The 27,356-nt window shown below is 41.2% G+C and overlaps 1 protein-coding gene across 3 annotated transcripts in view; it reads right to left on the bottom strand.

The window, feature by feature from the left end:
• The window catches only part of STK32B (serine/threonine kinase 32B), a 423,693-nt gene that overhangs the window by 134,176 nt on the left and 262,161 nt on the right, over window positions 1-27,356 (bottom strand). For all 3 annotated transcript variants that reach the window (XM_023206694.3, XM_023206695.3, XM_023206696.2), the window contains exon 4: window positions 19,880-20,053. In XM_023206694.3, coding sequence (XP_023062462.1) covers window positions 19,880-20,053 — 174 coding nt within the window. The remainder of the gene's footprint in view (window positions 1-19,879; window positions 20,054-27,356) is intronic.

Here is a 27,356-nt window from a genome sequence, read left to right as displayed (position 1 = left end):
ATAACAAGGAATTGTCTGGTCCAAAATATCAATAATGCCAAGGTTGAGAAATTCTGCCAGTGCCTTCAGAATCTCATCATAAGTTCTGACAGATAAGAAAAAGTTAATCAGGTGGATAGGACAAATAAAAGCATGTCTTAAAGAGAGAGAATCATTCAAAGGAAGAAGAGAGGTAGAAAATACATGAACTTGAAAGAAATGTAGGTAGTCCTGGCATGCAGACCACTAGGGTCTGTGCATGGAGCCAGACGACGGGTGCAAGAGTCAAGTCTGGAGAGATGGGCATGGGGCAGGCTTATACATAAGGTCCTCATATATTCTAACGATAATAGCAGTGAGCATTTTCATAGTGGCTCACATTTGTTGATCATGCACTAGGTACTAAGCTTAAATATGCAGCACACATTATTTCAGTTTGTTTTCTCAACATCTCTGTGAGGTAGAGGATTCGTTTCCTGTTGCTGCTTTAACAAATTACTCCAAACTTTGTGGACTGAAACAACAAAACGTATCTGGAGATCAGAAGACCAGCATGGAAAGTCAAGGTGTTGTCAGGGCCGTGTCCCTTCTGGAGGCTCTCAGGGAGAACGTTTTCTTCCCTCTTCCAGGTTCTAGAGCTGTCTGCATTTCTTGGCTCATGAAATCATCAAAGCCAGGTATAATGGGTTAAGGTTTGAGTCCTTCTCGTGTCGCATCAATTTGATACCCTCATCTGCCTCCCTCTTTCACTTATTTTTTAGTTTTTATATTAATTTTTAAAAAACTAATTGATACATATTTGACCTATGGGGTGCACAGAATGTGTAATGTTTAAGTCAGAATATCTGGGATATCCATCACCTTGAGCATTTATCATTTCTATGATAAATATGAAGTATTTTATCATAGAAGTATTTTATCATATCATATTTATCATAAATACGAAGTATTTTAAGTTTTAAGGGAAAAACTTAAGTTCAGGCTCCTAGCTACTTTGAAATATACTATATAATATTGCTAATGAGTCACCCTTCTCTGCTATGGAACATTAGAACTTATACCTTCCATTGGGGCCAGGCGTGCTGGTAATCCCAGCACTTTGAGAGGTTGAGGCAGGCAGATCACCTGAAGTCAGGGGTTCAAGACCAGCCTGGCCAACATGGCAAAACCTTGTCTGTACTAAAAATATAAAAATCAGCAGGACGTAGTGGCACATGTCTGTAATCCCAGCTACTCGGGAGGCTGAGGCAGGAGAATCCCTTGAACTCAGGAGATGGAGGTTGCAATGAGCCTAGATGGCGCCATTGCAGTCCAGCCTGGGCCACAGAGTGAGACTCCATCTCAAATTGTACACAGAGATCAAATTTTCTTCATCCCCTGCAATCTACACACCCTCCCCAGCCTCTGGTATCTACCATTCTACTTTCTACCTCCATGGGATCAACATTTTTCGCCCTTGCACATGAGTAAGAACACGCAATTTGTCCTTGTGTGTCTGACTTATTTCACTTAACATAATGGCTTCCAGTTCCATCCATGTTGCTGCAAATGACATGATTTCATTCTGTTTCACAGCTGAATAGAATTGCAATGTGTCTATGTGCCACATTTTCTTTACACATTTGTCTGCCGATGGACACTTAGGTTGATTCCATATCTTCGCAATTGTGAATAGCGTGGCAATAAACGTCGGTACACAGGTATCCCTTTGATATACTGATTCGTTTCCTTTTCATAAACACCCAGCAGTGGGATTCCTGGATCGGATGGTAGTTTTACTTCTAGTTTTTTGGAAATCTCCATACTGTTTTCCATAGTAGTTGTGCTAAATTACATTCCCACCAATAGTGTATGAGGTCTCTTTTCTTTACATCCTCATCAGCATCTATTATTATTTTGTCCTCTTAGTAGTAGTCATTCTAACTGGGGTAACATAATATCTTCTTGTGCTTTTAACTTTCATTTCCCTGATGATTAGTGATGTTGAGCAGTTTTTCATATACCTGTTGGTCATTTTTATGTCTTCTTTTGTGAAATATCTATTCATGTCATTTGCCCGCTTTTTATTTTTATTTTTTTACTGTTGTGTTCCCTGTGTATTCTGGATATTAGTCCCTTGTCAGATGAATAGTTTACAGATATTTTCTCCCATTCAAAATGTTGCCTCTTCACTGTATTAACTGCTTCCTTTGTTGTGAAGAAGATTTTTAGTTTAATATAGTCCCATTAGTCTAATTTCATTTCAATTGTCTGTGCTTGAGGTTTTAGCCATAAAATCGTTGCCTACAGCAATGTCCTGAAGGGTTTTCCTTGTTTTCTTCCAGTAGTTTTATAGTTTCTTGTCTCACATATAAGTCTTTAATCCATCTTGAGTTGTTTTTTGTATATGGTGAGAGATGAGTTCAGTTTCATTCTTCTGCATATGATACCCAATTCTCCCAGCATCATTTATTGAAGAGGGTGTTGTTTCCCTAGGTACATTCTTGGCATCTTGGTCAAACATCAGTTACCTTAAATATGTGGATTTATTTCTGGATTTTCTATTTTTTTCCATTGATCTGTGTGTCTATTTTCATACCAATAATCTGCTGTTTTGGTTATCACAGTTTTATGATATTCTGAAGTTAGTTATTTTGATGTCTCCAGCTTTGTCTTTTTTGGTCAGGATTGCTTTGGCTATTTGGGCTCTTTTGTGGTTCCCTATGAATTTTCGGATTGTTTTTTCTATTTCTGTGAAAAACGATGTTGGTATTTTGACAGAGATTGCTGTGAATCTGTAGATTGCTTTGGGTAGTACAGTCATTTTAACAATATTAGTTAGCTAATTATTGGTGAATAGAAACACTGATGATTTTTGTATGATAATTTTGTATCTAGCCACTTTGCTGGATTTATTTATCAGATCTAAGAGTATTTTGGTGCAGTCTTTTGGTTTTTCTAGATATCACATAATATCATCAGCAAAGAGGGACAAATGACTTCTTTTTTAGTCTGGATTTTTTTTTTTTTTTAATTTCCTTCTCTTTTCTGATTGCTTTGGCCATGATTTTCAGTACTATGTTGAATAGGAACCGTAAAAGTGGCATCCTTGTCTCATTCCGGTTCCTAGGGGAAAGGATTTCAGCTTTTCCCCATTCAGTATGATGTTAGCTGGGGTTCTGTCATATATGGCCTTTATTTTGTTGAGGGATGTTTCTTCTATGCCTAGTCTATGGAGAGATTTTATTATGAAGGGATGTTGAATTTTATCAAATGCTCTCCCTGCATCTATTTAGATGATCATTTGTTTCTCGCCCTTAATTTTGCTGATGTGATGTAGTATGTTTACTGATTTGCATGTGTTGAACCATCCTCGTGTTCCCAAGGTAAATTCTACTTAATCATGTGTATTAATTTTTTGATGTGTTGCTGGATTTGGTTTGCAAGTATTTTGCTGAGAATTTTTATGTCTAAGTTCATCAGGAATATTGGCCTATAATTCTGTTTTGTTGTTGCATCCCTGTCTGGTTTTGGTATCAAGGTAATGCTGGCCTCATAGAATGTGTCAGGGAAAGCTTCTTCCTCTTCACTTTTCTAGAATAGTTTAAGGAAAACTGTGTTAGTTCTTCGAAAGTTTGGTATAATTTGGCAGTGAAGCCATCTGGTCCTGGACTTTTCTGAGAGAATTTTTATTATTAATTCAATATCATTACTTGCTGTTGGTCTGCCCAGGTTTTCTATTTCTTCCTGATTTAATCTTGGTAGGTTGTACGTGTTCAGAAATTTATCTCCTTTAGGTTTTTCAGTTTGTTAGTGCATAATTATTCATCATGGTATCTGATGATCTTTCATATTTCTGTGTTACCACTTGTAATGTCTTGTCATTTCTGATTTTATTTGGGTTTCTCTCTTTTTCCTTACTTAGTCAAGCTAGTGATATATCAATTTCATCTTTTCAAAAAACCAACTTTTCTTTTTGTTGATCATTTGTATTTGTTTAGTCCCTATTTCATTTATTTAGCTCTGCTCTGATCTTTATTATTTTGTCCTTTAATTAAGTTTGAATTTGGTTTGTTCTTTTTTTTCTAATTCCTTGAGGTAAAGCATATGACAGTTTCTTTGAAATATTTCTACTCTTTTGATGTAGGCAGACACTTATTGTTATAAACTTCCCTTTTAGCACTGCTTTTAATGTTCGTTTTGGCATATGTGTTTTGATTTTCTTTTGTTTTAAGAATATTTTGACTTTCTCTTTAACTTCTTTCTTGATCTAGTTGTTATTCGGGGGCATGTTGTTTAATTTCCATGTGTTTGTATATTTTCCAAAGTTCCTCTTGGTATTGATTTCTAGTTTTATTCCATTGATGCCTTAAGAAGACATTCGACATAATTTCAATTTTTAAAAATTTGTTGAGACTTGTTTTGTGTCCTAACATATGGTTTAGCTTGGAGAATGTTCCATGTGCTGATGTATTCTGTAGCTGTTGGTTGAAATGGTCTTAAATGTCTGGTAGGTCCTTTTAGTCTTATGTGGAGTATAAATCCAATGTGTTTGTTGTTGTTGTTGTTGTTAATTTTAGTCTAAGTGATACGTCTAATGCTGAGAGTGGGTTGTTAAATTCCCCAACTATTATTGTACTGGAGTCTATCTCTCCCTTTAGATCTAATAAAATTTGCTTTATGTATCTGGGTGCTCCACTACTGGGTGCACATATTTTTATATAATGCCCTTTATCATTATATGACCTTCTTTATCTATTTTTACATTTTTGACTTAAAGTCTGTTTTATCTGATATAGTAGAGCTACTCCTGCTTATTTTTGGTTTTTATTTGCATGGAGCATCTTTTTCTATCTTTTTACTTTCAGTCTATATATGTCTTTACAGATGAGATAAGTTTCTGGCAGGCAGGATATAGTTGGGTCATGCTTTTAAATTCACTCAGTCAGTCTATATATTTTAAGTAGAAAGTTTAATCCACTTAAATTCAAGGTTATTATTGATATGTGAGGGTTTATTCCTGTCATTTAATTGATTTCTACTTGTTTTGTATATCCTTTGTTCCTTTCTCTTTTACTGTTTATCATTGTGTTTTGGTGGTATTCTCTAGCGGCAACATTGGAGTTGTTCCCATTTCTTTTTTGTTGTTGTTTGTGTGTTGTTCTACCAGTGGTTTTAATATTTTTGTGTGTTTTCATGGTAGGAGTTATGATTCTTTCATTCCCAGGGGTAGGGTTCCCTCAAGCATTTCTTGTGGGGCTGGTGCAGTGGTGATGAATTATCTCAGCTTTTGCTTGTCTGGGAAAGACTTTATTTCTCCTTTATTTATGAAAGATAACTTTGAGTGTAGCATCCTTGACTTGCAGTTTTAATTTTTTTTCTGAAAAATCTGCTATTAACCTGATGGGAAGTCCTTTATGAGTGACTAGATGCTTATCTATTGCTGTTTTTAATTTTTCTCTTTGACTTTTGACATTTTGACTATAATGTGACATGGAGCAAACCTTTCTGAATTGTATCTATGCTGGGACCTTTGAACTTCTTGTATCTGGATGTCTAAATGTCTCGCTAGACTTGAAGAATTTTCATTAAATAGGTTTTATTTCCCTTTCATTCTCTATTCCCCTTCTGGGAAACTGAAAATTTGAATATCCAATTGATTTATGGTGTCCCATATGTCAATAGGCTTTGCTCATTATTTTTTATTCTTTTCTCTTTATTTTTGTCTAAGTAGTTTATTTCAAAAGATCTGTCTCAAGTTCTTTCCCCTTCTTGATCTAGGCTATTACTGAAGCCTTCTAATGTATTTTGTATTTTATTAAATGAATTCTCCAGTTCCAGAATTTCTGCTTGGTTGTTTTCTATATCTATCTCTTTGGTAGATTTCTCATGCATATCCTGAGTTGCTTTTCTGATTTCTTTGCGTTGCTTTTCAATATTCTCTTATATCTCACTGAACTTTAGTATCAATATTTTGAATTCTTTTTTTAAGATTCAATACATTTGTTTTTGATTGGGATCTGTGTTGCCAGAGAATTATTCTGTTCCTTTGGGGTGTCACAGTTCCTTGCTTTTTCATGTTTCCTGTGTCCTTACATTGTTATCTGTGCATCTGGCATCTTTCAGAGGGGAAGACTTTTTCCTAAAGATGTGTATATTGTGTTGGCACTGTAGAGAACTTTGGCTTTGCTTCTGGGTGGGTGCAGCAGTGTAGTCTCTGTATGGTTTCTTCAGGTATAAAACAGCACTGATAGTATCTGTTGTTTCCTTGGTGGCTTAGTATGTTGTTGCTGAAGTTTTATTGGGCACTGGGATACAAGGTGGGCCAGTCTTTGGGCCACACTGGTGGCAGTGATGGAGTGTGTGTGCCCGTCCTTGGGCCCAAGGGTGGCATATACTGGCATTGGTTTTATTTGTTCCAGGCAGGCCAGCTCTTGGGCCTCTAGGTGGCTTTCTCAGGTGCCGAGAATGGCAGTAGTGGGCCAGGAAGTTTGGCGGGTTCTCAAGCTCCTGGGCAGCACGCATGATATAAATGATGGGCAGTAGCAATGGTAGAACAACCCTTTGGAACCCAAGCAGTCCATGCTGGTATTTGTAGTGGCAATGATGGGCTGGGCAGGCCAGCCCTCAGACCTATAGGTGGCACATGTGGGTAGATACCTGCTGTGACGGTAGTGGCAGGCCAACTGGGCCTGACCTCAGACTCTGGGAGGAGTGTTAAGGTGCCATCAGTGGTGGACTAGGTTAGATGATTCCCCCAGGCCCCGTCGACTGCACACTCAGGTACTGGTGAGGGGTGAAGCTGGGAAAGGCAGAACTGCCCTCAGGCCCCCTGATGGTGCATGCAGATGTTGCCTATTGTAGACAGGGTTGTGGTGATCCTCAGGCCTCTGATGAAATGCTCAGGTGAAGGTGGCAGGGGCTGTGCCAAAGCTCTGTTACTGAGTAGCGTGGGGATGCTGTTAGTGGGAGCAGCTATAAGCAGGCAACCTGGGGGTGTGCACTTTGCTTTTACCTCAGCCCCACAGCACCCTGCAGCAGTGGATGGGGATTTGTACTCAACACACATAAAAATGTGCAGCCACTTCTCTACTGGAGGTTGGGTGGTGTCACTGCCAGTTGCTCCCTCCTTGGTTCCTACAGCAAAGGCTATGGGTGGGGAATGTCCACGGGATTCCAGAGATGCAAAAGTACAAGGGGTGTTGGGTCCCAGGGAAGAATGCAGTCTGGTGTGGCTGGGCTCTCAAAACGGCAGCCTGCTGCAGCTGCGTAGGACTGGGGAGAAGGTGTGGGACACAGAATGGACTCCCTCTCTGGAGCAGTGCCTTCCCACAGTCTCCATGCAGTTCCTTGTGTTAGTCTCAGGGGCCAGAAAGGTTAAGGGGCTCTCCCATGCCTAGGATTGTAGGAATCTGCTGTGGGAATCTGGACCCCTCAGAGGTCTCTTACTTTTTATTTTCCAGCATTAGGGAACCTCTCCTAACAGCCTATCCCAGCCAAATGGGTTGCCCTGCTTCCCTCTCTTTCCTTGCTTTTGGTGCTTCCCATTACTTTTCTGTTGAACTCCTGTGTTCTCTCTTAGATAATCTACTGAAAGAGTGATTATCTACTCATTATTTTGTTTCCTCTCTGTATTAGTCCATATCACACTGCTATAAAGAACTACCTAAGACTGGGTAATTTATTTCTTTTTAAAAGAGGCTTAATTGACTCATAGTTCTGCATGGCTGGGGAGGCCTTAGGAAACTTACAATCATGGTGGAAGGTGAGGGAAAGCAAGGCATGTCTTACCATGGCAGAGCAGGAGAAAGAGCAAAGAGGGAAATGCCAAACACGTTTTAAACTATCAGATCTTGTGAGAACTCACTCAGTATCATGAGAACAGCAAGGAGGAAATCCACCCCCATGATCCAATCATCTCCCACCAGGCCCCTCCTCTGACATGTGGGGATTACAATTCAAGATGAGATTTGGGTGGGGACACAGAGTCAAGCCACATCACTCTCCATGGATGAAGTGATTACCAGATGTATGTAGTCAGCAATCTTGAAACACTCCTCTTTCAGTTTTAAGGCTCTTTGAGTAAATAAGCTCTACCAAATAATCCAGGATAATCTCCTCCATCTCAATAACGGCAGATGAGCCACCATAATTCAATCTGCACCACAATTCCCCTTTGCTGTATAACAGCATATTTCCAGGTTCTAGGTATTAAAATGTGGATATTTTGGGGAGATCATGTTTATGTTCACTGTAGATAGTATTTCTAACCTTAGAAAATAAACCAAAGCTTCAGGGAGATTATATGATGTGCCTGAACTCACAACAAAGGTGTCAGCTGTCTTTAGCGAAATCTAAGAGTCACACTCTGTTCTTAGCTGAATCCAGTTTCTAACTGTAGAGTTTTCTAGCTCCCTTCTAGCTCCCCAAGACAAATGAGCTGCACTTGGTGAACACTGTTTATGGTGACTGATATGGTTTGGCTCTGTGTCCACACCCAAATCTCATGTCCTCACATTGTAACCCCCATAATCCCCACATGTCTAGGGACGGACCTAGAGGGAGGTGACCAGATCATAGGGGCAGTTTCCCTCATGCTGTTCTCACGATAGTGCATGAGTTCTCACAGGATCTGATGGTTTTATAAGTGTTTGACAGTTCCTCCTTCACATGCGCTCTCTCTCACTTGCCACCATGTAAGACATGCTTGCTTCCCCTTCCACCATGATTGTAAGTTTCCTAAGGCCTACCCAGCCATGAAGAACCGTGAGTCAATTAAACCTTCTTTCTTTATAAATTACCGAGTCTTGGATATTTCTTTATTACAGTGTGAACATCGACTAAGGCAGTGACTGACACTCAATTCAGTTTATTCAATCCTTCAACAACTCTGTGGGAGGTGAGCACTCCTCCTTGTTAATAGAGTAGCAAAATCATGTCCAGAGCAGTCATTGACTTACCCATGGTCTCTGAGCTAGAACAACATGTAAAGGCTCTTAGCACTACTCTTTACAGTGGTGAGTGGCCAGGCTTGGACCCTGTCTACACACAGGGTGACCCCAATCCCTCCCTGCGTCAGTTATGCAATCTGGGTTTTGTCCACTTCACAGTCTTGCTCCTGTGTCTCATTATTTTGGGAACTAAGTCAGAGGTTTGGGTTTGTTTGTTTACAAACTCCACTGCTCATCAGAAGGAACCCAGACTTGGACACAGAGAGGGCAGGATACTGCCCAAGGCCCAGTTTAAGCCACTAAAGCCACTGTTTGGAAAAATCTGGAATCTTACATTCCTTCACGTACACTGCTATTAAATGAGTCATGAGCCTTTGCCAAAAAGGTCATGGGACCAGAAGCCTGATCATACTTGCTACTTGGTATAATTCTTGTCCCCACAGCTTGAACACACTTGATTTCTCCGTAAGGTAGTATTGGCAAATGGGAGCCACTACCCCAGCCTCATTCTGCAATTAGTTTTCTAAGACAGACACAGAAAATTTTGCCAAACTATCAGGAGTCAAGATAATTTGCCTTTCCAGAACTCAGGAGGCACAAGCTCAAAATCTGTATGTGAAAATAACAACCATACACCCACAAGCATTTCAATGTAGGAACACAAATGATATTCCCGTCAGTTCATGCAAACTCAATGGGAAAGGACCACTGTCCCACAATATGACAGGGAATGCCAAGAACTTCAGGGAGGGAGGACGTTGAATAGTGTCACTTAAAATACATATTTATTTTCACGCACAAGCAAAAGCAAAAGAATTTCATTTTTCCATGAGGGTCATCCATGTGATGTTTCCGTCATGAAAGCTTGGATATCAGATCAATTCTATGGATACATGTTGTTGGAGAACTTAATTACCATAGGTTATCAGAATAGAGACAGTATGAGCTTAGGCCCTCAAGCTTGGTGACTTGGGGTGGCCACTTCCTGTTCACCCTTAGGTGAGTTATTCACCCTCCATGAGACACAGTGGTCTCACCTGTAAAATGGGACTACTAATAGGACTAGGTGAACTCACACCTGCAGAACATTTAACACAGAACCAGGCACATGCAAAATGCTCAGAAATGTTGGTTGTCATTATGGTCTAATGTCTCACAAACAATTTTGTTTTCTAATTTCCAATAACATATTTCAAACATGCATGTGCTTTTAGTGTATCCTTTACTTGCCTTAATGTGTTAACATTTTAAAATTAAGTGGTCCATGGGAACAGGAACGAGGAATTTAAAGACAGAGTTTGAAGCATCTGCTGTAAATTCATGAAAATGCAAAAAAAAAAAAAAAGGGGGGGGGGAGAATTATAATTTATTTTTCATTTATACCATTTGAATCTTTTAAATTTTATAATATGTATACATATTTTCTATTTAAAATAAGATCTGGGCTTAAACCCAATTACACTGTCATAGCAAAAAAAAAAAAAAAAGATTTTACTTTAAAATGTTCCCATTGAATTCAGTAAGATGATAAAAATGATAAATTTTATAAAAGTTAGCATTTCTATACTTATCTTTTAGGTAATTTTGTAGAGAAATGGGAAGCATTTTTGTTTTTTTTAAATATTATTTTAAATTATTTAATATTTTTCAACTGTCGCCCAGGCTGGAGTGCAGCAGCACTATCATGGCTCACTGCAGCTTCGATCTCCCAGGCTCAGGTGATCCTCCCATCTCAGCCTCCCAAGTAGCCTTGTAGAGAGGCGATTTTGCCATGTTGCCTAGGCTGGTCTTGAACTTCTGGGTTTGAGTGATCCTCCTGCCTTGGCCTCCCAAAGTGTAAGCCACCACACTTGGCCTTGAGAAATGTGAAGTGTCTTTGAATGCTTGCATAGATAATACTGTTTTAACTAAAGAAAGGTGTTGGAGAGTGTTTCAGAATTAATCTATTACTGCTCTTAATAATTAAAAGACAAAAAAAAGAAAAAGATTTCTGACAAAGTTTGCCAAAAAGAAAAAATGGAAAAAAAAAACTCAGATAAGATTAACAATTCACTCAATAATAATGAAGCCTTCACAAATATTTGCTTTAATAAGCAGATATTTTCCCAAGACTGGAATCAGCAACTCCAAGGCAAAGGTTTTCTTATACATGTCAAGGTTCCTCCCTTGCAAAAAGAGACTGTGAGTCTGATGAAGTGAGTGGGTCATCAGTACTGAGACTGTTAGTTAATTTACATGGGATGCAAATTCAGGGTCAGGAGAAAAATACAGTGCATCATAGGTCATTGGACTTCGCTGGAAGATGTTTCCCAAGATAGTAAGAGACACTACGCAATAGGTTTCAGGCATTTCAGACACGATTTCATGTAGGTAACCCTACTGGTAAAAATTTTCACCAAAAAAAGTCTGAAAATGTACCAAACCGACTTTGATTAGTATTTAGATCAGTGCTCTGTTCAAAACAGTGAACAAATGGTTGCTGTTCATAGCTTCATATTTATGTGACTCTGAATTGGAGTTTTAAGAGGCCAGAGAAAGGAGAGAATTACTGGGGTCCTGCACTTCACATGAGGCATGAGTTCTCTTCAAATCAGCTCATCTTCCCCAAATTGATGGATGTAATGCAACAGCACTGCCTATGGATCGTGGAGGCTCTGAACAGCCTTCATTGTTCATTTTCTCTATTTTCATATGAATCATAGCTTAAAGCACTACTTTGTATATTAAAAGAATCATGACTACATCATAGAGTAGAATGCAAAACTTAGAGAAATTTTTAACATAACATCTAAGACTTCAAAGGAATGTCATACTTGTGATAGGCTACTTTGCACCCCTCCCTCACAAACTTTTCAGGAGCTAGCTTGAATCAATATCAAAGAATATTTGGTTAGAAAAGTTCTAGGAAGCAGTTCAGGATATCGATATTGATTTATTAAATGTGAACTTGTATTGTCAAGCAACTTCAAGTAAGGTAGGCTCTTACTTTCTTTATTGTTTCTTCACTGATTTAACAAATAGTTCTAAAGCACTTACTATGTGCCAGGCATTATATTAGGTGTTGAAGATATGAAGATGAACAAGGCAGAAAAAGTGTGTGCCCTTAGAGAATTTACAGACTAGGCAAGTGATACAGTTTGGATGTGCATCCCCGCCCAAATTCCATGTTGATATGTAATTTCTAATGTTGGAGGTGGGGCCTGCTGGGAGGTGACTGGATTGTGGGGAGAGATTTCTCATGAATGGTTTAGCACCATCTCCTTGGTGCTGTCCTTTTGATAGTGAGGAAATTATCACGAGACCTGCTCATTTAAAAGTGTATGGCTGTTCTCATTGTTCAATTCCCACCTATGAGTGAGAACATGCGGTGTTTGGTTTTCTGTCCTTGAGACAGTTTGCTCAGAATGATGGTTTCTAGCTTCATCCATGTCTCTACAAAGGACATGAACTCATTCCTTCTTATGGCTGCATAGTATTCCGTGGTGTACATGTGCCACATTTTCTTAATCCAGTCTATCACTGATGGGCATTTGGGTTGGTTCCAAGTCTTTGTTATTGTGAATAGTGCCGCAATAAACAAATGTGTGCATATGTCTTTATAGTAGCATGATTTATAATCCTTTGGGTATATACCCAGTAATGGGATCGCTGTGTCAAATCGTATTTCTAGTTCTAGATCCTTGAGGAATCGCCACACCGTCTTCCATAATGGTTGAACTAGTTTACACTCCCACCAACAGTGTAAAAGTGTTCCTATTTCTCCACATCCTCTCCAACACCTGTTGTTCCTGACTATTGGCATCACACACTGGGGCCTGTTATAGGGTGGGGAGAGGGGGAGGGAGAGCATTAGGAGATATACCTAATGTAAATGACGAGTTAATGGGTGCAGCACACCAACATGGCACATGTATACATCTGTAACAAACCTGCACGTTGTGCACATGTACCCTAGAACTTAAAGTATATAAAAAAAAGTGTATGGCACCTCCCCTCTCTCCCTTGCTCCTGCCCTGGCCATGTGATGTGCCTGCTCCCCCTTTGCCTTCCACCATGATTGCAGGTTTCCTGAGGCTTCCCCAGAAACTGAACAGATGCCAGCACCATGCGTCCTGTGCAGCCTGCAGAACCATGAGCTACTTAAACCTCTTTTCTTTATGAACTTCTTTTCTTTATAAATTACTCGGTCTCATGTATTTCTTTATAGCAATGCAAGAACAGCCTAATATAGCAAATTTATTCCTTGGATGCCTAGAAGTAAGTTACTGCCTAAATTATTATCAATTAGGATTACATGCCAGGAAGAAAGCAGACAAAGTGCTTTGGGAAAGTATGTGGTGAGGAATAAAGTGAGAACCTAGCTAGATAAAGTGTGGTCAGGAACACTCCGTGAAGAAGTGAGCATCTGGTTCCTGTTTTGGGTATCTATGAACAATTAGCTGATGTGACTGTGAACAGGACATAACCTTACCTTTGCCTTTGCATCTGGGGAGGCAACAAGGTGTAGTGCAGAGAGCCTTTGACTACAAGTCATGTTCCAGTTAAAAGCTCCAATTCCACTGCTAACTAGCTGTGTGACCTTGGGTTAGAGGTCCCAGAAATGCCTACTGCCTCATCCACACCATGGGAACAGTGCCTTCCTCTGGGGCGGATGTGAGGAGTCGATGAAATCCATATGTGCTCATTTGTATGTTAATATATGCAGGCACTCACTCCTATGAGCATTTTGTAAACAGTTTAGTGCAATTTGAACAACAAGGGGGCTGTACGCTCAGTGGTCATCAGCCTGAGATCTGGGGTTTGAATGCCTTGTTTCAAAGCCAGGGTTCCATGACCTGCCAGCTGTGTGTCCTGGTGCAAATCACCCAATCTCTCTGCAAAATGGGGTCATTATACTACCTAGCTCATTTTATTGCTGTAAGGATTAAATGAGATATTTGTGTGTGTACATTTATGTGTGTGTGTGTATTATGTATGTGTGGGTGTTTATAAATATTTATATATACGATGTGTGTACATACACATGTATATACCCCATGTGCATATATATACATATGCAAACATACATATGTATATGTATATAGTTTAAAGTAGTGTCAACACATTTTAATAAACTTGATTCATTGCTTAATAAACTTGATTCATTGTCACTGCTGTTATTTATTTAGTTTTGTATACCCTGGATACCTAGCCAAGGAGTCCTGCCTTGGATGAAGATCCATCTTGGGATGCACTTCTAGGGCCTTCAGAAAGATTATTCTCAATGACAAGTTAGACCATGTCACTCCCAAGCTTCAATCCATCAATAAATGAGAAAAGCAGGGCCTGTTAGGATGTGCTCCCTACCACCCTTGAGCCTTGCAATATAGGGTCCACCCACCTGGGGCCTCTCAAGTTTGGGCCCTTCTGCCCAGTGCCTTCTTCATTCCTTTTCTCAGTTCTAATTCCTAATTATCCTACAAATCACAGACCGAGTATGGCAGAAGAAGCCTTCTCTGCTAACTCAGCCCCTGCCCCACTCCCTAACTCAGGCTGGCTAGGCACCCCTCCTTGAAGCTCCCACAGGTGCTGTGTAGTGTTTTGTCATGGTCAGCATCCTTGGCTGCAATCATTTGTGGGGGTGCCTGTTCCACCCAGAAAGTTGAGTCTCATTCATCATTTTCTTCCTGGGAGCTGGTACACAGCCTTGCCCAGATGGGTATTTAAAGAATGAAGGGCCAATTCAAATGCTATGAAAAGTAAATCTTCTCATTGCTTTCAAACAATGTGTCTGGGACTGACAGTGGTATTTTCCTGCTTGGGCACTATCAAAGTCACTGGGCTATGCCATAAAATATATTTTATTTTCTAAAGATCTACAACACCATCCTCAAAGGGTGGAGTTTTGTCACACAGAGTATATAGGAAAGATCGAACATCAGATTTCAAGTCCAGTTCCCCTAGACAGAGGAAATAAGAATGAGGCATCTAAAAGAAGCCAGGCACAGATAAATTCTTTATGAACTTTTTCTCATAAAAGTTGCATAACAGCCCAAGAAGTAGGTTTAATTGGGAGCATTTTTCAGATTAGAAAATCCAGGTCCAAAAAGTTCAGCAGAGTTTGGTAGCCCGTCTAAGTCCAATGAGATGGAAGATAAATATCCTTGGCAATCCAACCCAGGCTTGCATTTGTGGGATAATTTCTCCACTTCCAAGTGTGGTGACTTTGAAAGAAGCAACACTCATATGAGGGTATAAATACGGCATTGAAAGTGTCTGGTACAGACGCAGTGGAGGATTCAACAATTCAGCTGTTGAATTAATGCAAAACGTTGCACAGCATTTCCATACATCCTTACACATGGTTGTGTTCAGATACATAGTTTCAAATCTACACATACACACATTGAAAGGGGGATTCAGGAACCATATGGAAGGGGGTAAAAAAGACTGACTCAAATCCTTGCCAAGTTTATAATTTTAGAATTGGGAAGGTAATTCAACTGCAGTAGTCAGCGTTCTCCAGAAAAACAAAAGAAATAGAATACAGATATACATATATAACAGAGATTTATTATGGGAATCGGCTCCCGTGGTTTTGGAGGCTGAGAAGTCTTGGGATCTGCATCTGCAAGCTGGAGACCCAGGATAGCAAGCGGTGTAATTCAGTTCAAGCATGAAGGCCTGAGAATTTGGAGGTTGTGAGTGTAAGTCCCAGTCTAAGCCTGAAAGCCCAAAAACCTGGAGCAGCAATGACTGAAGACAGGAGAAGATGGATGATTCAGCTCAAGTAGGAAGAGTGAATGGCTCCAATTTTTCATTCTATTCAGGCCCTCAGAGGAATCGTTGATGCCCACCACACTGGGGAGGCCCATCTGCTTCATGCAGTTCACTTATTCAAATGCTGATCTCCTTTGGAAACATCCTCACAGACACACTCAGAAGTAGTGTTTTACCAGCTCTCTGGGCATCCTTTAGCCCAGTCGAATTGACACAGAAAATTAATCATCACATATTAGCTTAGTAGACTTTAAAACATTCCCATAAATTACTGGACAGCTCCTTTTCCCCAGGGTAGATCTGGAATCTAAGAGCAGATGACCTCTACCAGAGGAATATTTGAGAATGACTTAAAACTTTTTCTGAAATCCGGTGAATCATAATGAAATGGCTCCAGCCAGCCATGCTGTCATGCAATGGTTCCATTTCCTGCCTTGTTCATCCCTGGCTCAGCTCTGGAACATTGGCATTTATCTCACCAATGTCCACATGACTTAGTGTCTCAGGGAATTTGGACACATGGATCATCTATCTATTGCACTCTAGTTCATGAATGGCTACAGTAATTCATGAATGACACATATACAACTGATCTGTAAAGAACTCTTTCAGCACCTTCAAAGAAGCCCCATCAAGGAATAGAAGCATACTCTACCATGGTGTGACCTTCTTTAGGAAGTACAGCATCACACTGACAAGCACAGAGTCCAGAACCAGAATGCTTGCATTCATTCAAAAGCTAGTGAATGACTGAGCGAATGAACAGTTGTGTATTATGCTGAACAATATCTTTACTACTACTATTCTCCTTCTCCTCCTTCTTCATTTTGCTGCATTTGCTACTGTTATTTGTATCAAAGTTATATGCAAATAGTTCAAAGAGCCAATAGTTTTGCAAGTTTTGTTACAATACAACAATCCCTATCACTTTCTGTTACAAACACATTTTGTCACAATAGCATTAATCCTATCACTTTCTCCCCCATTTATCCTCTATCCACTCATCTGTTCCAGGTTATAATTTTGGTATCTCTAACTCCTTATCTCTAAATGACAGACTTCTAATGACTCCTTCACTTTTTAACTCCAGGGTCTCCCTGGAGACTGGACTTCTTACTAGGGGAGATAAAGATTTAGCCGTCTTTCTCCAATCCCAGGAGACTCAGTCATCCTTCCCATTTCCCCAGTTTCTCAATGGAGTATCACTGAGTTTTTGGTTAGATTTTCAGGGTTTAGGGGATAGGACTAGGTATTATATCCAGGGTTGACCCATTTAGTAAGCTGTACTCTACGCAGATGTTGTCCTGGGCAACATTTTCCTTCCCTAAAATTAATGATGTTATTTTTACTGAGTTTTTTTTCCCCGAATCTCTCATAATTCCACTTCAGATTCTTTACCAGTTAGCTAAATAAATCTCTCAAGGCCAGGTGCATCAGGAATTCTATCAGTTCACTTTTCCTGAAGAAGTCTCTCCCAGGGTCTCTGATCCACACTAATCAGAACTTGTCATAGCATACATGCGAGGCACAACTGACACCCCTTCAGCATCATCCTGGAGACTTCCTATGCCTATCTGATTTGCTGGAGTTCCAGCTTTCCGTATTCCATTTCTTTGTCCTCTTTGATGCATTCACATTTTGGAGTCCATCTCATTTTCCTAGTACTTGAGAAAAGGTATATGGGAGGACCGCTTTTTGAAACCTGGAACTGGGTAAAATGTACACCCTCATACATGGTTGAGTAGCAGGTCTGCACTGCCTTCGAGCATTTAAGAAACTCAAAACTGGCTGGGTGCTGTGGCTCACACCTGTAATCCTAGCACTTTGAGAGGCCAAGGTGGGTGGATTGCTTGAACTCAGCAGTTTGAAACCACCCTGGGCAACGTGCTGAAAACCTGTTTTTACAAAAAAAATACCCCCCAAAAATTGGTCAGGGATGGTGGTGTGTGCTTGTGGTCCCAGCTACTTAGGAGGGTGAGGTGGGAGGATCACTTGAGCCCGGGAGGCTGAGGCTGCAGTGAGCCACGATCGTACCAGTGCACTCCAGCCTGAACGACAGCAAAACCCTGTCTCGAGGAACAGAAAACAAAAACAAAAGAAATTTGAAACTACCGTGATTCTTCAGCCTCTATGACCTGTGGCTCTTCTCTGGAAGCCGATCAGATCTGACATTTGTTTTGCTATGTGTCTGTTTCTAGCCATGACTCTGTACCCTTGGTAGAGCTCTCTCAATATGGAAAATCATGTATTTTAGGTCTGGGAGATTGTTCTTTAATCGTTTCATTGATGATTTCTTCCTTTATGTTTTGTCTTTATTATTTCTTGTGTTGAAATCTGTAGATTCTTTAACTTTGTTATGTTTTCTCTCATATTTTTTCTTTGCCTTTTTACTCTATAGAAAAGTATGAAGACTTTATCTTCCAACATATATTTTGAATTCTTTAAATTTCTGCTTTTACAATTTTGATTTATAAGAGCTCTGATGTTTGTTCCCTGAATTTAAAAAAAAAACTGCTATTTCTTGTTTCACACATGCAAAATTCTTCTTTTATCCTCTGAAAATACTGATCAGTTATTTTGATGTTTCCAGAGTCGCTGTGTAGCCTAAGCTTTATTTATTTATTTTTTTCATTTTGTTGTTTGGATCTTGATGTTCAAGTTAGATGATTTCCCTGGATGTCTGATAATCCCATGCTGTCATTAACTTAATTGGGAGCTGATAATGAATGAATGGGGCTTGTTTACTATAACCTACACTCTAAGGTGTCCTGGAAAACCTTTGATGGCACAATCTCCTTCCTTTGGGCTCAGTCACATTTCCATTGAAATAACTTGAGTTCCCTGTGTAGTCGATGAAGGCATAAAGGCACCATTCTTTGATCTCAGTTGTGTGTGGGGGGGAGGGTGCTGTCATTTCAGCATGTAGTACATATACGTTCAGAAAATCTTGCCATTGTTAGTACAGTATCCCAACCCAGGCAGGCTTGATGTCATTTAGCCCGGACACTCTCCATTTTACCATCATTAGCAGACTAACCTTTAGTGTTCCTTTTGGGTAAGGCAGCGGGCAACTGCCTAGCTCTGCAGAGTTGGGAAACAGGTCTGTGTTTCTCAATACTACTTAAGAAGTTTTCAACAATTCACCTTATTATAGCCTCTTTTCACCAACTGCCCTCATCCCATAGATACCAGGTGCTGCCAATTCCTGAGCTTTGGGGGAATTCTTTTGTATCTATTAGTTCTTGACACTCCCCAGCAGTGACATTAAATTCAGTTTCTGGTATCCTAAGTCATCAATCACTTTACATCTTTCTTTCCACCTTTCCCCACTGTTTTCACTGAGGTCCCCTTCCAGTGTTCCCTATCTTCATAACTTTATCACTTTTAAAATATTCCTTACTGTCATTTAATGGAGTTTAAGAAGGGAAAAATGTAGACATATGTGCTTAATCTGTCATCTTTACCTAGAAGTTCAAGTCCTCATCTTTTCCAAATCTTCCAAAATTAGTTAAGTTACAAGGAGATCAACTAAGCACAGTGCAAGACCATGGGTAAACCAATTTGGAGCCCCTCACACCAGCTGCTTCTTCTGGGGTCAGTGAGAAGAGTTATAAATGACACCATCACTTTCCAAAGCCTTTCACTGAGTTCCAGCTTCTGCAGACAAAGTCACTTTGCTTACCTGTGTAGGGCATGGCACTGCTGTGCATAGCAGGGAGAAGCAAGGTCCCTGACGAGGCTGCAGAAACTCAGAGCTTTTATGCAAAGCCCAGAGCCAGCACTGAGGCTTCCCAAGAGAAAGAAATCCTCCACAATGCACAGCACTGATTTCTAAGTACCGAAAAATAGAGAGTAGAATCCCTCACACTCCCAACTCACTAGTATAATAATCTACTATAACTCTTCTGACTTGAGACAAGAGGGACAGAATGTTCCAGCTTCCCCAGGCATACTGGAGCAGAGAAGATAAGGCCAGCCACCAGTCATGTCTCTAAGCAGTAGTGTACGGGTGCAGGATGGGAGGTGTATGTGCTGGTTGTAAAGAACATTAAAAAAAATAGGAAGAAAAGTGTTCTGCTTTTTTTCCCCTGATGCACTACCACTTTTAAACCATGTCAAGGACAAAATTCTCTCCCCACTACCGCAGGCTGCTCATGACACCCTAGCCCATGGTGCCTCTGTCCCAGGCATCCCGCCAGCAGCCCAGTTACCTGTGGATGATGTGGTACCTCTGAAGATACTCCAGGGCCAGTGCCAGCTCACAGATGTAGAGTTTCACAGTCCCCTCTGTGAAATGCACATTCTGCTGCAGATGGTAGCGCAGGTCTCCTCCCAGGAGCAGGTCCACCACCATGAACATGTCCTCCTCGTCCTGGAAGGAGTACCTAGGAGCACAGAGGGACAGAGAACATTAGGGGTGGAGGCACCTTCAGCACCCTCAAGACCAATGCCCCCATTTTACAGAAGAGCAAACTGAGGCTCAGAAAGAGGCACTGAGTTGCCTGAGTCATGGTGCTATGGGAGTGGAGGGGAAGGGGCAAAGGCTTTTAATTCTCAGGCTGCCTCCACATTTGTTGGGGTTTCCTCACTTCTTACATAGCAAAGGCAAGCAGGAGTACCCAGCATTACTTCCCAGGCTCTGGCAGACAGATAATAGTTTAACTACGACAGGACTCCAGCATGTTTCTTCATCTGTTTTTCGCAGGTGCTTTAATGAGATGGTGTCAGTTGTTTGCAGGAGCTAGCCTCCAAAGACACACTCCCCTCCCAAACACTCCCTCCATTCCCTGCATATGCATGCTGCTCTCCACATGGAGCTTGTTTCTGCAGCTCTTGAATGCAGTGGTGTTATGGGACATCCAAGGCTAGGCCTCAAGGGAACGGGCAGTTTCTAATTCTTGCCTCTTGGAACCCAGCCAGATCCAAGCCACATGAAGAGGCCAAAAGAAGGAAAACCAAATCCCCAGCTGAGTTCCCAGTGACAGCCAGTGCCACTGCCTTCCACGCGAGTCAGCCGCCTTGAGCATTTTGATATTCCACTGCCGCCCCAGATAGCACGTGGAGCAGAAGAACAGTCCAGCTGAGCCCAGTTACCCCACAAAACATGAGATGATTAAATGGTGGTGTTTTTACACCATTAAGTTTTAGGGTGGTATTTTGTTTTGTTTTTGAAACAGTAGAAAATTGATACAGTACTGAATTCATTTTAAAAAAATGCACTTGGGCTTTCTAAGGACTGAAGAGCCAATATATAGAATCTGAGACTGTTGTTAAACAATTGTAGGATAGCATCACATCACAAAATGTTGTCAAGTTCCTTGTAGATTCATGGGGTATAATAATGGAATCATGTAACATAATCACAGAATTGCAGAATATAATCATGGAAGCTTAGATCTGTGTCTTAGATCCTTAGATATTAGTCCGAATCAGTTAGGTCCTTCCCCTCACTTAACAGAACAGGAAACTGAGGCCCAGAGGGAAGAAGGGACTTGGTGAGTCAGTGTAGGTGTGGGGACAAGAAGCCAAATCCCCTGGCTCTCACTCGCTGCAGTGCCCTGATGACCATACACTGTTGGGATGTTGCTGTAATGCACCCCTACTATGTTCCAGTATCCTGGGTGTGCAGCTCTGGGGAGGGAGCCTGATGTATGATTTGGTCCCAGGACAGGCAACAGAACCGCATGCTTACAGGACAGGGAATTCCAGGGTTGGAAGGACCTCTAATCCCCTTCAGCTCCTGTTACAGAGATTGGGGTCCAGGCGAGAGGAGATGGCTGGACACAAGTCGTATCTATCCTCTTTGTGTGTCTTACCCATTGTTTATAATTGTTCAGAATTAAGGCAAGGAAGGGGGCTATTTATTGTGTCCCCAGATCACGAATTACCAGGTGCTTACGGAACACCCACTGTCTGATAGGCATTGGGCTATGTGCTGGGGACACTGGGACAAAGAAACTGTCTTTGCCCTGGAGGAGTGCACAGTGCCCTGGGAGGGGCCGGGCAGACAGTCACTGACAATGCATGGGTGGGCATTCTAGAAGTCTTTCCAGGGTGCAGGGGAGTGTGGGAAGGGAGGAGGCCAGTGCTCCAGGAGGCGAAGGTGGGTGGGAGGAATTGGGAAAGTCTTTGTCCATAAGGGGTTTACTCAGTCAGGAACACACAGGCTGTGTGACTCAGACACAGAGGGAAACAGCGTGACCCATGGCGGGAGGCTGCATCATGGCCTAGTCGCCACAACCTGCACAAACAGCGGAGGGCCACCTTTGGGAGTCACCGTGGTGACATGGATGAGCAGGAGTGGAGTAAGATACAGTCTCTGCTCCTCATGGAATTAGAGACTGGGAACAAACCTCAGAGATGGAATGAAGTGTGTACGATCAGAGACTCACAGAAAGTGCTGCGAGGGTGGAGGGGGCAGGGTTGAAGCTGCCGTCTTTCTCCCAGGCTGTCTATGCTGAGAAGCCCTTCTGCCTTACTGGGCAGAGGCACCCAGAGTACCCAGGGGCAGCCCAAAGCCTCACTGCTGCCCAGACGTTCCCAATATTTCTGTCATAGTTTCAAGGCACTATTTCTAGAAGTTTCAGTAAGAATATTTGTGTTTGCCAAGAAAGCTTTTATTACTGTTGATATTAGTAATTATTATTTTCACTCTCAGCCTCCCAAAGTGCTGGGGTTGTAGACATGAGCCACCGAGCCCAGCCACCAGCTGGACTTTAGATCTGTTTCAGGGCCAGTATAACCTCATTCATGCTCTTCCCCCTCAACAAAGAGGAGCATGTAAGTGACACAGTCTCGCTGGGAAGCACAGGACTATCTTGTTTTACTGCACTTCACTTTCTTATGAATTGAAGGTTTGTGGCAACCCTGCCTCCAGTAAGTCTATCAGTGTCAATTTTCCAATAGTGCCTGCTCAATTTGTATCCCTGTGTCACATTTTCTTAATTCTTGCAATATTGCAAACATTATTATATCTGCTATAGTGATCGATGATAAATGGTCTTTGATGTCACTATTACAATTGTTTTGAAGCACTGCAAATGGCATCCATATAGCACCCAAAGCTTCATGGATAAATGTTGGATGTGTTCTCATGCTCCACTGACCAGTGGTTTCCCATTTCTCACTTTCTCCTTGGGCCTTTCTATTCCCTGAGGCATAACGACATTGAAATTAGGCCATTTAATAACTTTACAAAGGCCTCTAAGTGTTCAAGTGAATGGAAGAATCACACATCTCTCACTTTACATCAAATATTAGAAATGATTACGCCTAATGAGAAAGACATGCCAAATGCCAAGGTAGGCTGAAAGCTAGACTCTTATGCCATGAAGTTAGCCAAGTTATAAATGCAAAGGAAATGTTATTGAAGGAAATAAAAATTGCTACTCCAATGTATGCATGTAAGACATGAAAGCCAAACAGCCTTATTGCTGATATGGAGGAAATTTTAGTGGTCTAGATAGAAGATCAAATCAGCTACAACATTCCCTTAAGCCAAATCCTAATCCAGAGCAAGGCCTTAACTCTCTTCAATTCTGTAAAGGCTGAGAGAGATGGTGTAACTCTCTTCAATTCTGTAAAGGCTGAGAGAGAGGTGAGGGAGATGCAGAAAAAGAGCTGGAAGCTAGCAAAGGTTGGTTCATGAGGTTTAAGAAAAGAAGCCATCTCCAGAACATAAAAGCACAAGGTGAAGCAGCAGGTGTTGATGGAGAAGCTGCAGCAAGTTACCCAGATGATCTAGCTCAGATCATTGGTGAAGGTGAATACACCAAACAGGAGATTTTCAAAGTAGAAAAAAATAGCAAATAGCTTTATATTGGAAGTAGATGCCATTTAGGACTTTCATAGCTGGAGAGGAGAAGTCAATGCCTGGCTTCAAAGGTTCAAAGGCAGGCTCTCTTGTTTCAGCAGCTGGTCACTTCAAGTTGAAGTCAATGCTCATTTACCATTTTGAAAATACCAGGGCCCTTAAGAATTATGCTAAATCTATTCCGCCTGTGCTCTGTAAGTAGAATAAAAAAACCCCAGATGACAGCACACCAGTTTACAGCAAAATTTACCAAATATTTTAAGCCCAATGTTGAGACCTACTTCTCAAAAAAAAAAAATTCCTTTCAAAATATTACCACTGTTAGTCACCCAAGAGCTCAGATGGAGATGTACAAGATTAATGTTGTTTCATGATAAAACAACATCCATCCTGCAGCTAATGGATGAAGGAGTAACTTTGACCTTTGAGACTCATTATTTAAGAAATACATTTTGTAAGACTATAACTGCCATAGATAGCGATTCCTTTGATGGATCTGGGCAGAGTAAATTGAAAATCTTCTGGAAAGGATTCACCATTCTAGATGTCATTAAGAACATTCGTGATTCATGAGAAAAGGTCAAAGTACTAACATTAACAAGAGTTTGGAAGAAGTGGATTCTAACCCTCATGGATGAAGTCGTAGGTTCGAGACTTCAGTGGAGGAAGGCACTGCCGATATGGTAAAGGTAGCAGAAGAACTAGAATCAGAAGTAGAACCTGAAAATGTGACTGAACTGCTGCCATCTCATGATAAAATGTTAAGAGATGAGGAGCTGCTTCTCCTATGGATAAGCGAAGAAACTAGCTTCTTGAGATGGAATCTGCTCCTGATGAAGGTGCTGTACACATTGTTAAAATGACACAAGAGGTTTAGAATATTACATAAGCTTAGTTGATAAAGGGGCTGTAGGATTTGAGAGGACTGACTCCACTTTTGAAAGCAGTTCTACTGTGTGCAAAATGCAATCAAACAGCACCACTGGCTATAGAGAAATCTTTCATGAAGTGAAGAGTTCATCACTGTGGCAAGCTTCATTGTTGTCTTATTTTAAGAAATTTTCAGTCACCCCAACCTTCAGCAACCACCATCCTGATCAGTAAGCAGCCATCAACATTGAGGAAAGACCCTCCACCAGCAAAAAGACTGTGATTTGTTGAAGGAAGACTCAGATGAGTGTTAGCATTGTACCTATCAAGTATTTTCAGATGAAGCTATGTACACTTGTTAGACATAATGCCATTGCACACTGAAGAGAGTACAGTATGATATAAACATAACTTTTGTAGGCACTAGGAAACAAAAAAGAATGTCAATAAGACCTGTCTGGGGAGAGAACCTGCAGAGAGGGAAGCAGGGCTGGGAGCTAAATGCAGAAAGAGGCACTGTTGGAGGTACTGGCTCCCACCTCGTCAGAAGAAAGACCCATCCCTGAACTTCATATTTACATGAGCAGTGACTTTTTTTAAATTAAGCTACTTTACTTTGAGTTTCTGTGACTTGGAACTGAGTTACCAGATACAAATTTTCATGTATTTGCTACTGGATAGAAGAATATAGATGCTCCAAAAGAAACCACAGGAATCAAATATAATATGCCTCCTACAGATGTGCAATTTTGTATTCTAATAGCTGATGGACTGTTGAAACAGTACATGAATAACCAGCAAGTTCTGTACTCTCAAGTCACAGCTAAACTGTCAAAAGGGTATCTCGTTCAGTATTCCATCAGAACTCTTTGAAGGAGCAACATGAATTTTCAGAGGGAAACTTGCACACTGGAATGAATCCTAAAGAGGAAAACCAAAATGCAAAGAGAACACTAATGTAAGCAATAATTCAGGTTGTAGCTTTTTCTCGCTGCAGATCCACATTCTGCCCCAGGCCACAGACCCTACATTCCCCGGGAGACTCAATATTATTACTGGAGAACAGAGAATGACCTTTCATTTATCTCTCTGTAGTTTTGCACTATTCCACAGCTTTGTGACATTGTCCCTTTTGCTTCTTCTCGTATTAGAATTATAATTATATTCTCATAATAGTGCTGAACATTCTCATGGAAATGATGGAGATCACAAATAAGAGAGTTAAGCTCTATCACAGTAACTCTGACCTATGGAAAAATCTGGATAATGAGGCTCTCCTTGCAAGAGCGAAGAAAATTGCGTGCCGTGAAGGCATAAATCCTTGCCTGGCTATTGCAATAGAACAACATAAAGAATGCGATTTTTCATGTTTTATTTTTTAAAAAATTATTAATTTCTTACTTTATTCCAGAAAGGATTCAGGTGACTTGTGAAATGTATATAACATAATGGAATTAAAAATAAGGAAGACAAAGATCAACTCACAGAAAAAAAAGGAAACCAAGAAAATAGAATCAGGAAAAAATACCCCAATTTATGCCTCAAGATCCTGTGTGCTTGCCTGAAATGGGCCATCAATGTGTCTCAAATCTCCCCAGCACACAGGGTAAAAAAGAGAAACACGATCTGCCACATGATTCAGAGCTGATGTGGGAAAAAAACAATTGTTTAGGAAAAGCAAGATTTTTGTCCTCGTACTGAAATCAGCGGGAAATTTCTTCCACTGGATTCTTATGAAGATAGTGTTTTGTAATGTGGTGAACCATGGGTCCACATAAAATAACTCTAAATACAGAAATAAGTGGAACAGGAATTTTTTGCATGATGTGCTTCAGGGTAGGCTGAAGGCATTAAAAATCCAATTTCATAGAAGCACTGCTACATGGGGCAAAGCAATGAGACTGTGCATCATGCTCACGGATGAACTTTCTTCAGAACAGGATAAATTTAGAGCAGAGCACGAGGTGAATGTTCTTCAGGGACGACTTCACAAAGACGGGCTCACACACACAGCAGCAAGTACTCAGTAGGCTTCTCCTATGCATTTGGCTCTTGCCAGAAGCCAAGGATTTAGTGGGAGAAGTCAGCACTTGAGTGCTTAACTGGGCTTAAGATCTTCATAAGGGAGCTGTCATGTTAGGACAAGTCCCTGGATGGACCCACACTCTCACAATTCTACACATTCACCCACAATATTCCTTATTCCTGGAGCACCACCTCTGTCCTCTGGTCCATCACTCACTTCTCAGGTGAGTGCAGGGTTCCCAAACCCAGAGCAGTTTTGCTCCCCTGCGGACACTGGACCGTGTCCAGTGTGTGTGGAGACAGTTTTGGTTGTCACATTTGGGAGGGGTGCTGCTGTCATCTAGTGAGTTGGGGCCAGGGATGCTGCTAAATATCCTACAATGCACAGGACAGCCTCCACCACAATTACCTACTGCAAAATGGCAACAGCGCTGAGGTTGAAAAACCCTGGTTAAGACTGATGCTCCCTTCTTTAAGCCTTCCCTAACCCTGGAAACTGGGGCAGGCAACCCCCTAGTCCCTTATGATAATAACAGTTAACACTGATGTGATGCATACTCTGTGCCAGACACTGTTCTAAGTGCCTTATTTTCTTATTTTTATTTTTTGAGATGGAGTCTCCCTCTGTTGCCCAGGCTGGGATGCAGTTTCACCGTGTTAGCCAGGATGGTCTAGATCTTGGCTCACTGCAACCTCTGCCTCCTGGGTTCAAGCGATTATCCTGCCTCACCCTCCCCAGTAGCGGGGATTACAGGCACGTGTCACCATGCCTGACTAGTTTATATACACACACACACACACACACACACACACACACACACATATATGTATTTTTTTTTTTTTTTTTTTTGAGACGGAGTCTTGCTCTGTCGCCCAGGCTGGAGTGCAGTGGCGCAATCTCAGCTCACTGCAAGCTCTGCCTCCCGGGTTCCCGCCATTCTCCTACCTCAGCCTCCTGAGTAGCTGGGACTACAGGCGCC

Source organism: Piliocolobus tephrosceles, chromosome 3 (assembly GCF_002776525.5).
Source record: "Piliocolobus tephrosceles isolate RC106 chromosome 3, ASM277652v3, whole genome shotgun sequence".
Classification (NCBI taxonomy): domain Eukaryota; kingdom Metazoa; phylum Chordata; class Mammalia; order Primates; family Cercopithecidae; genus Piliocolobus; species Piliocolobus tephrosceles.
This window is presented reverse-complemented; position numbering and strand designations above follow the sequence as displayed.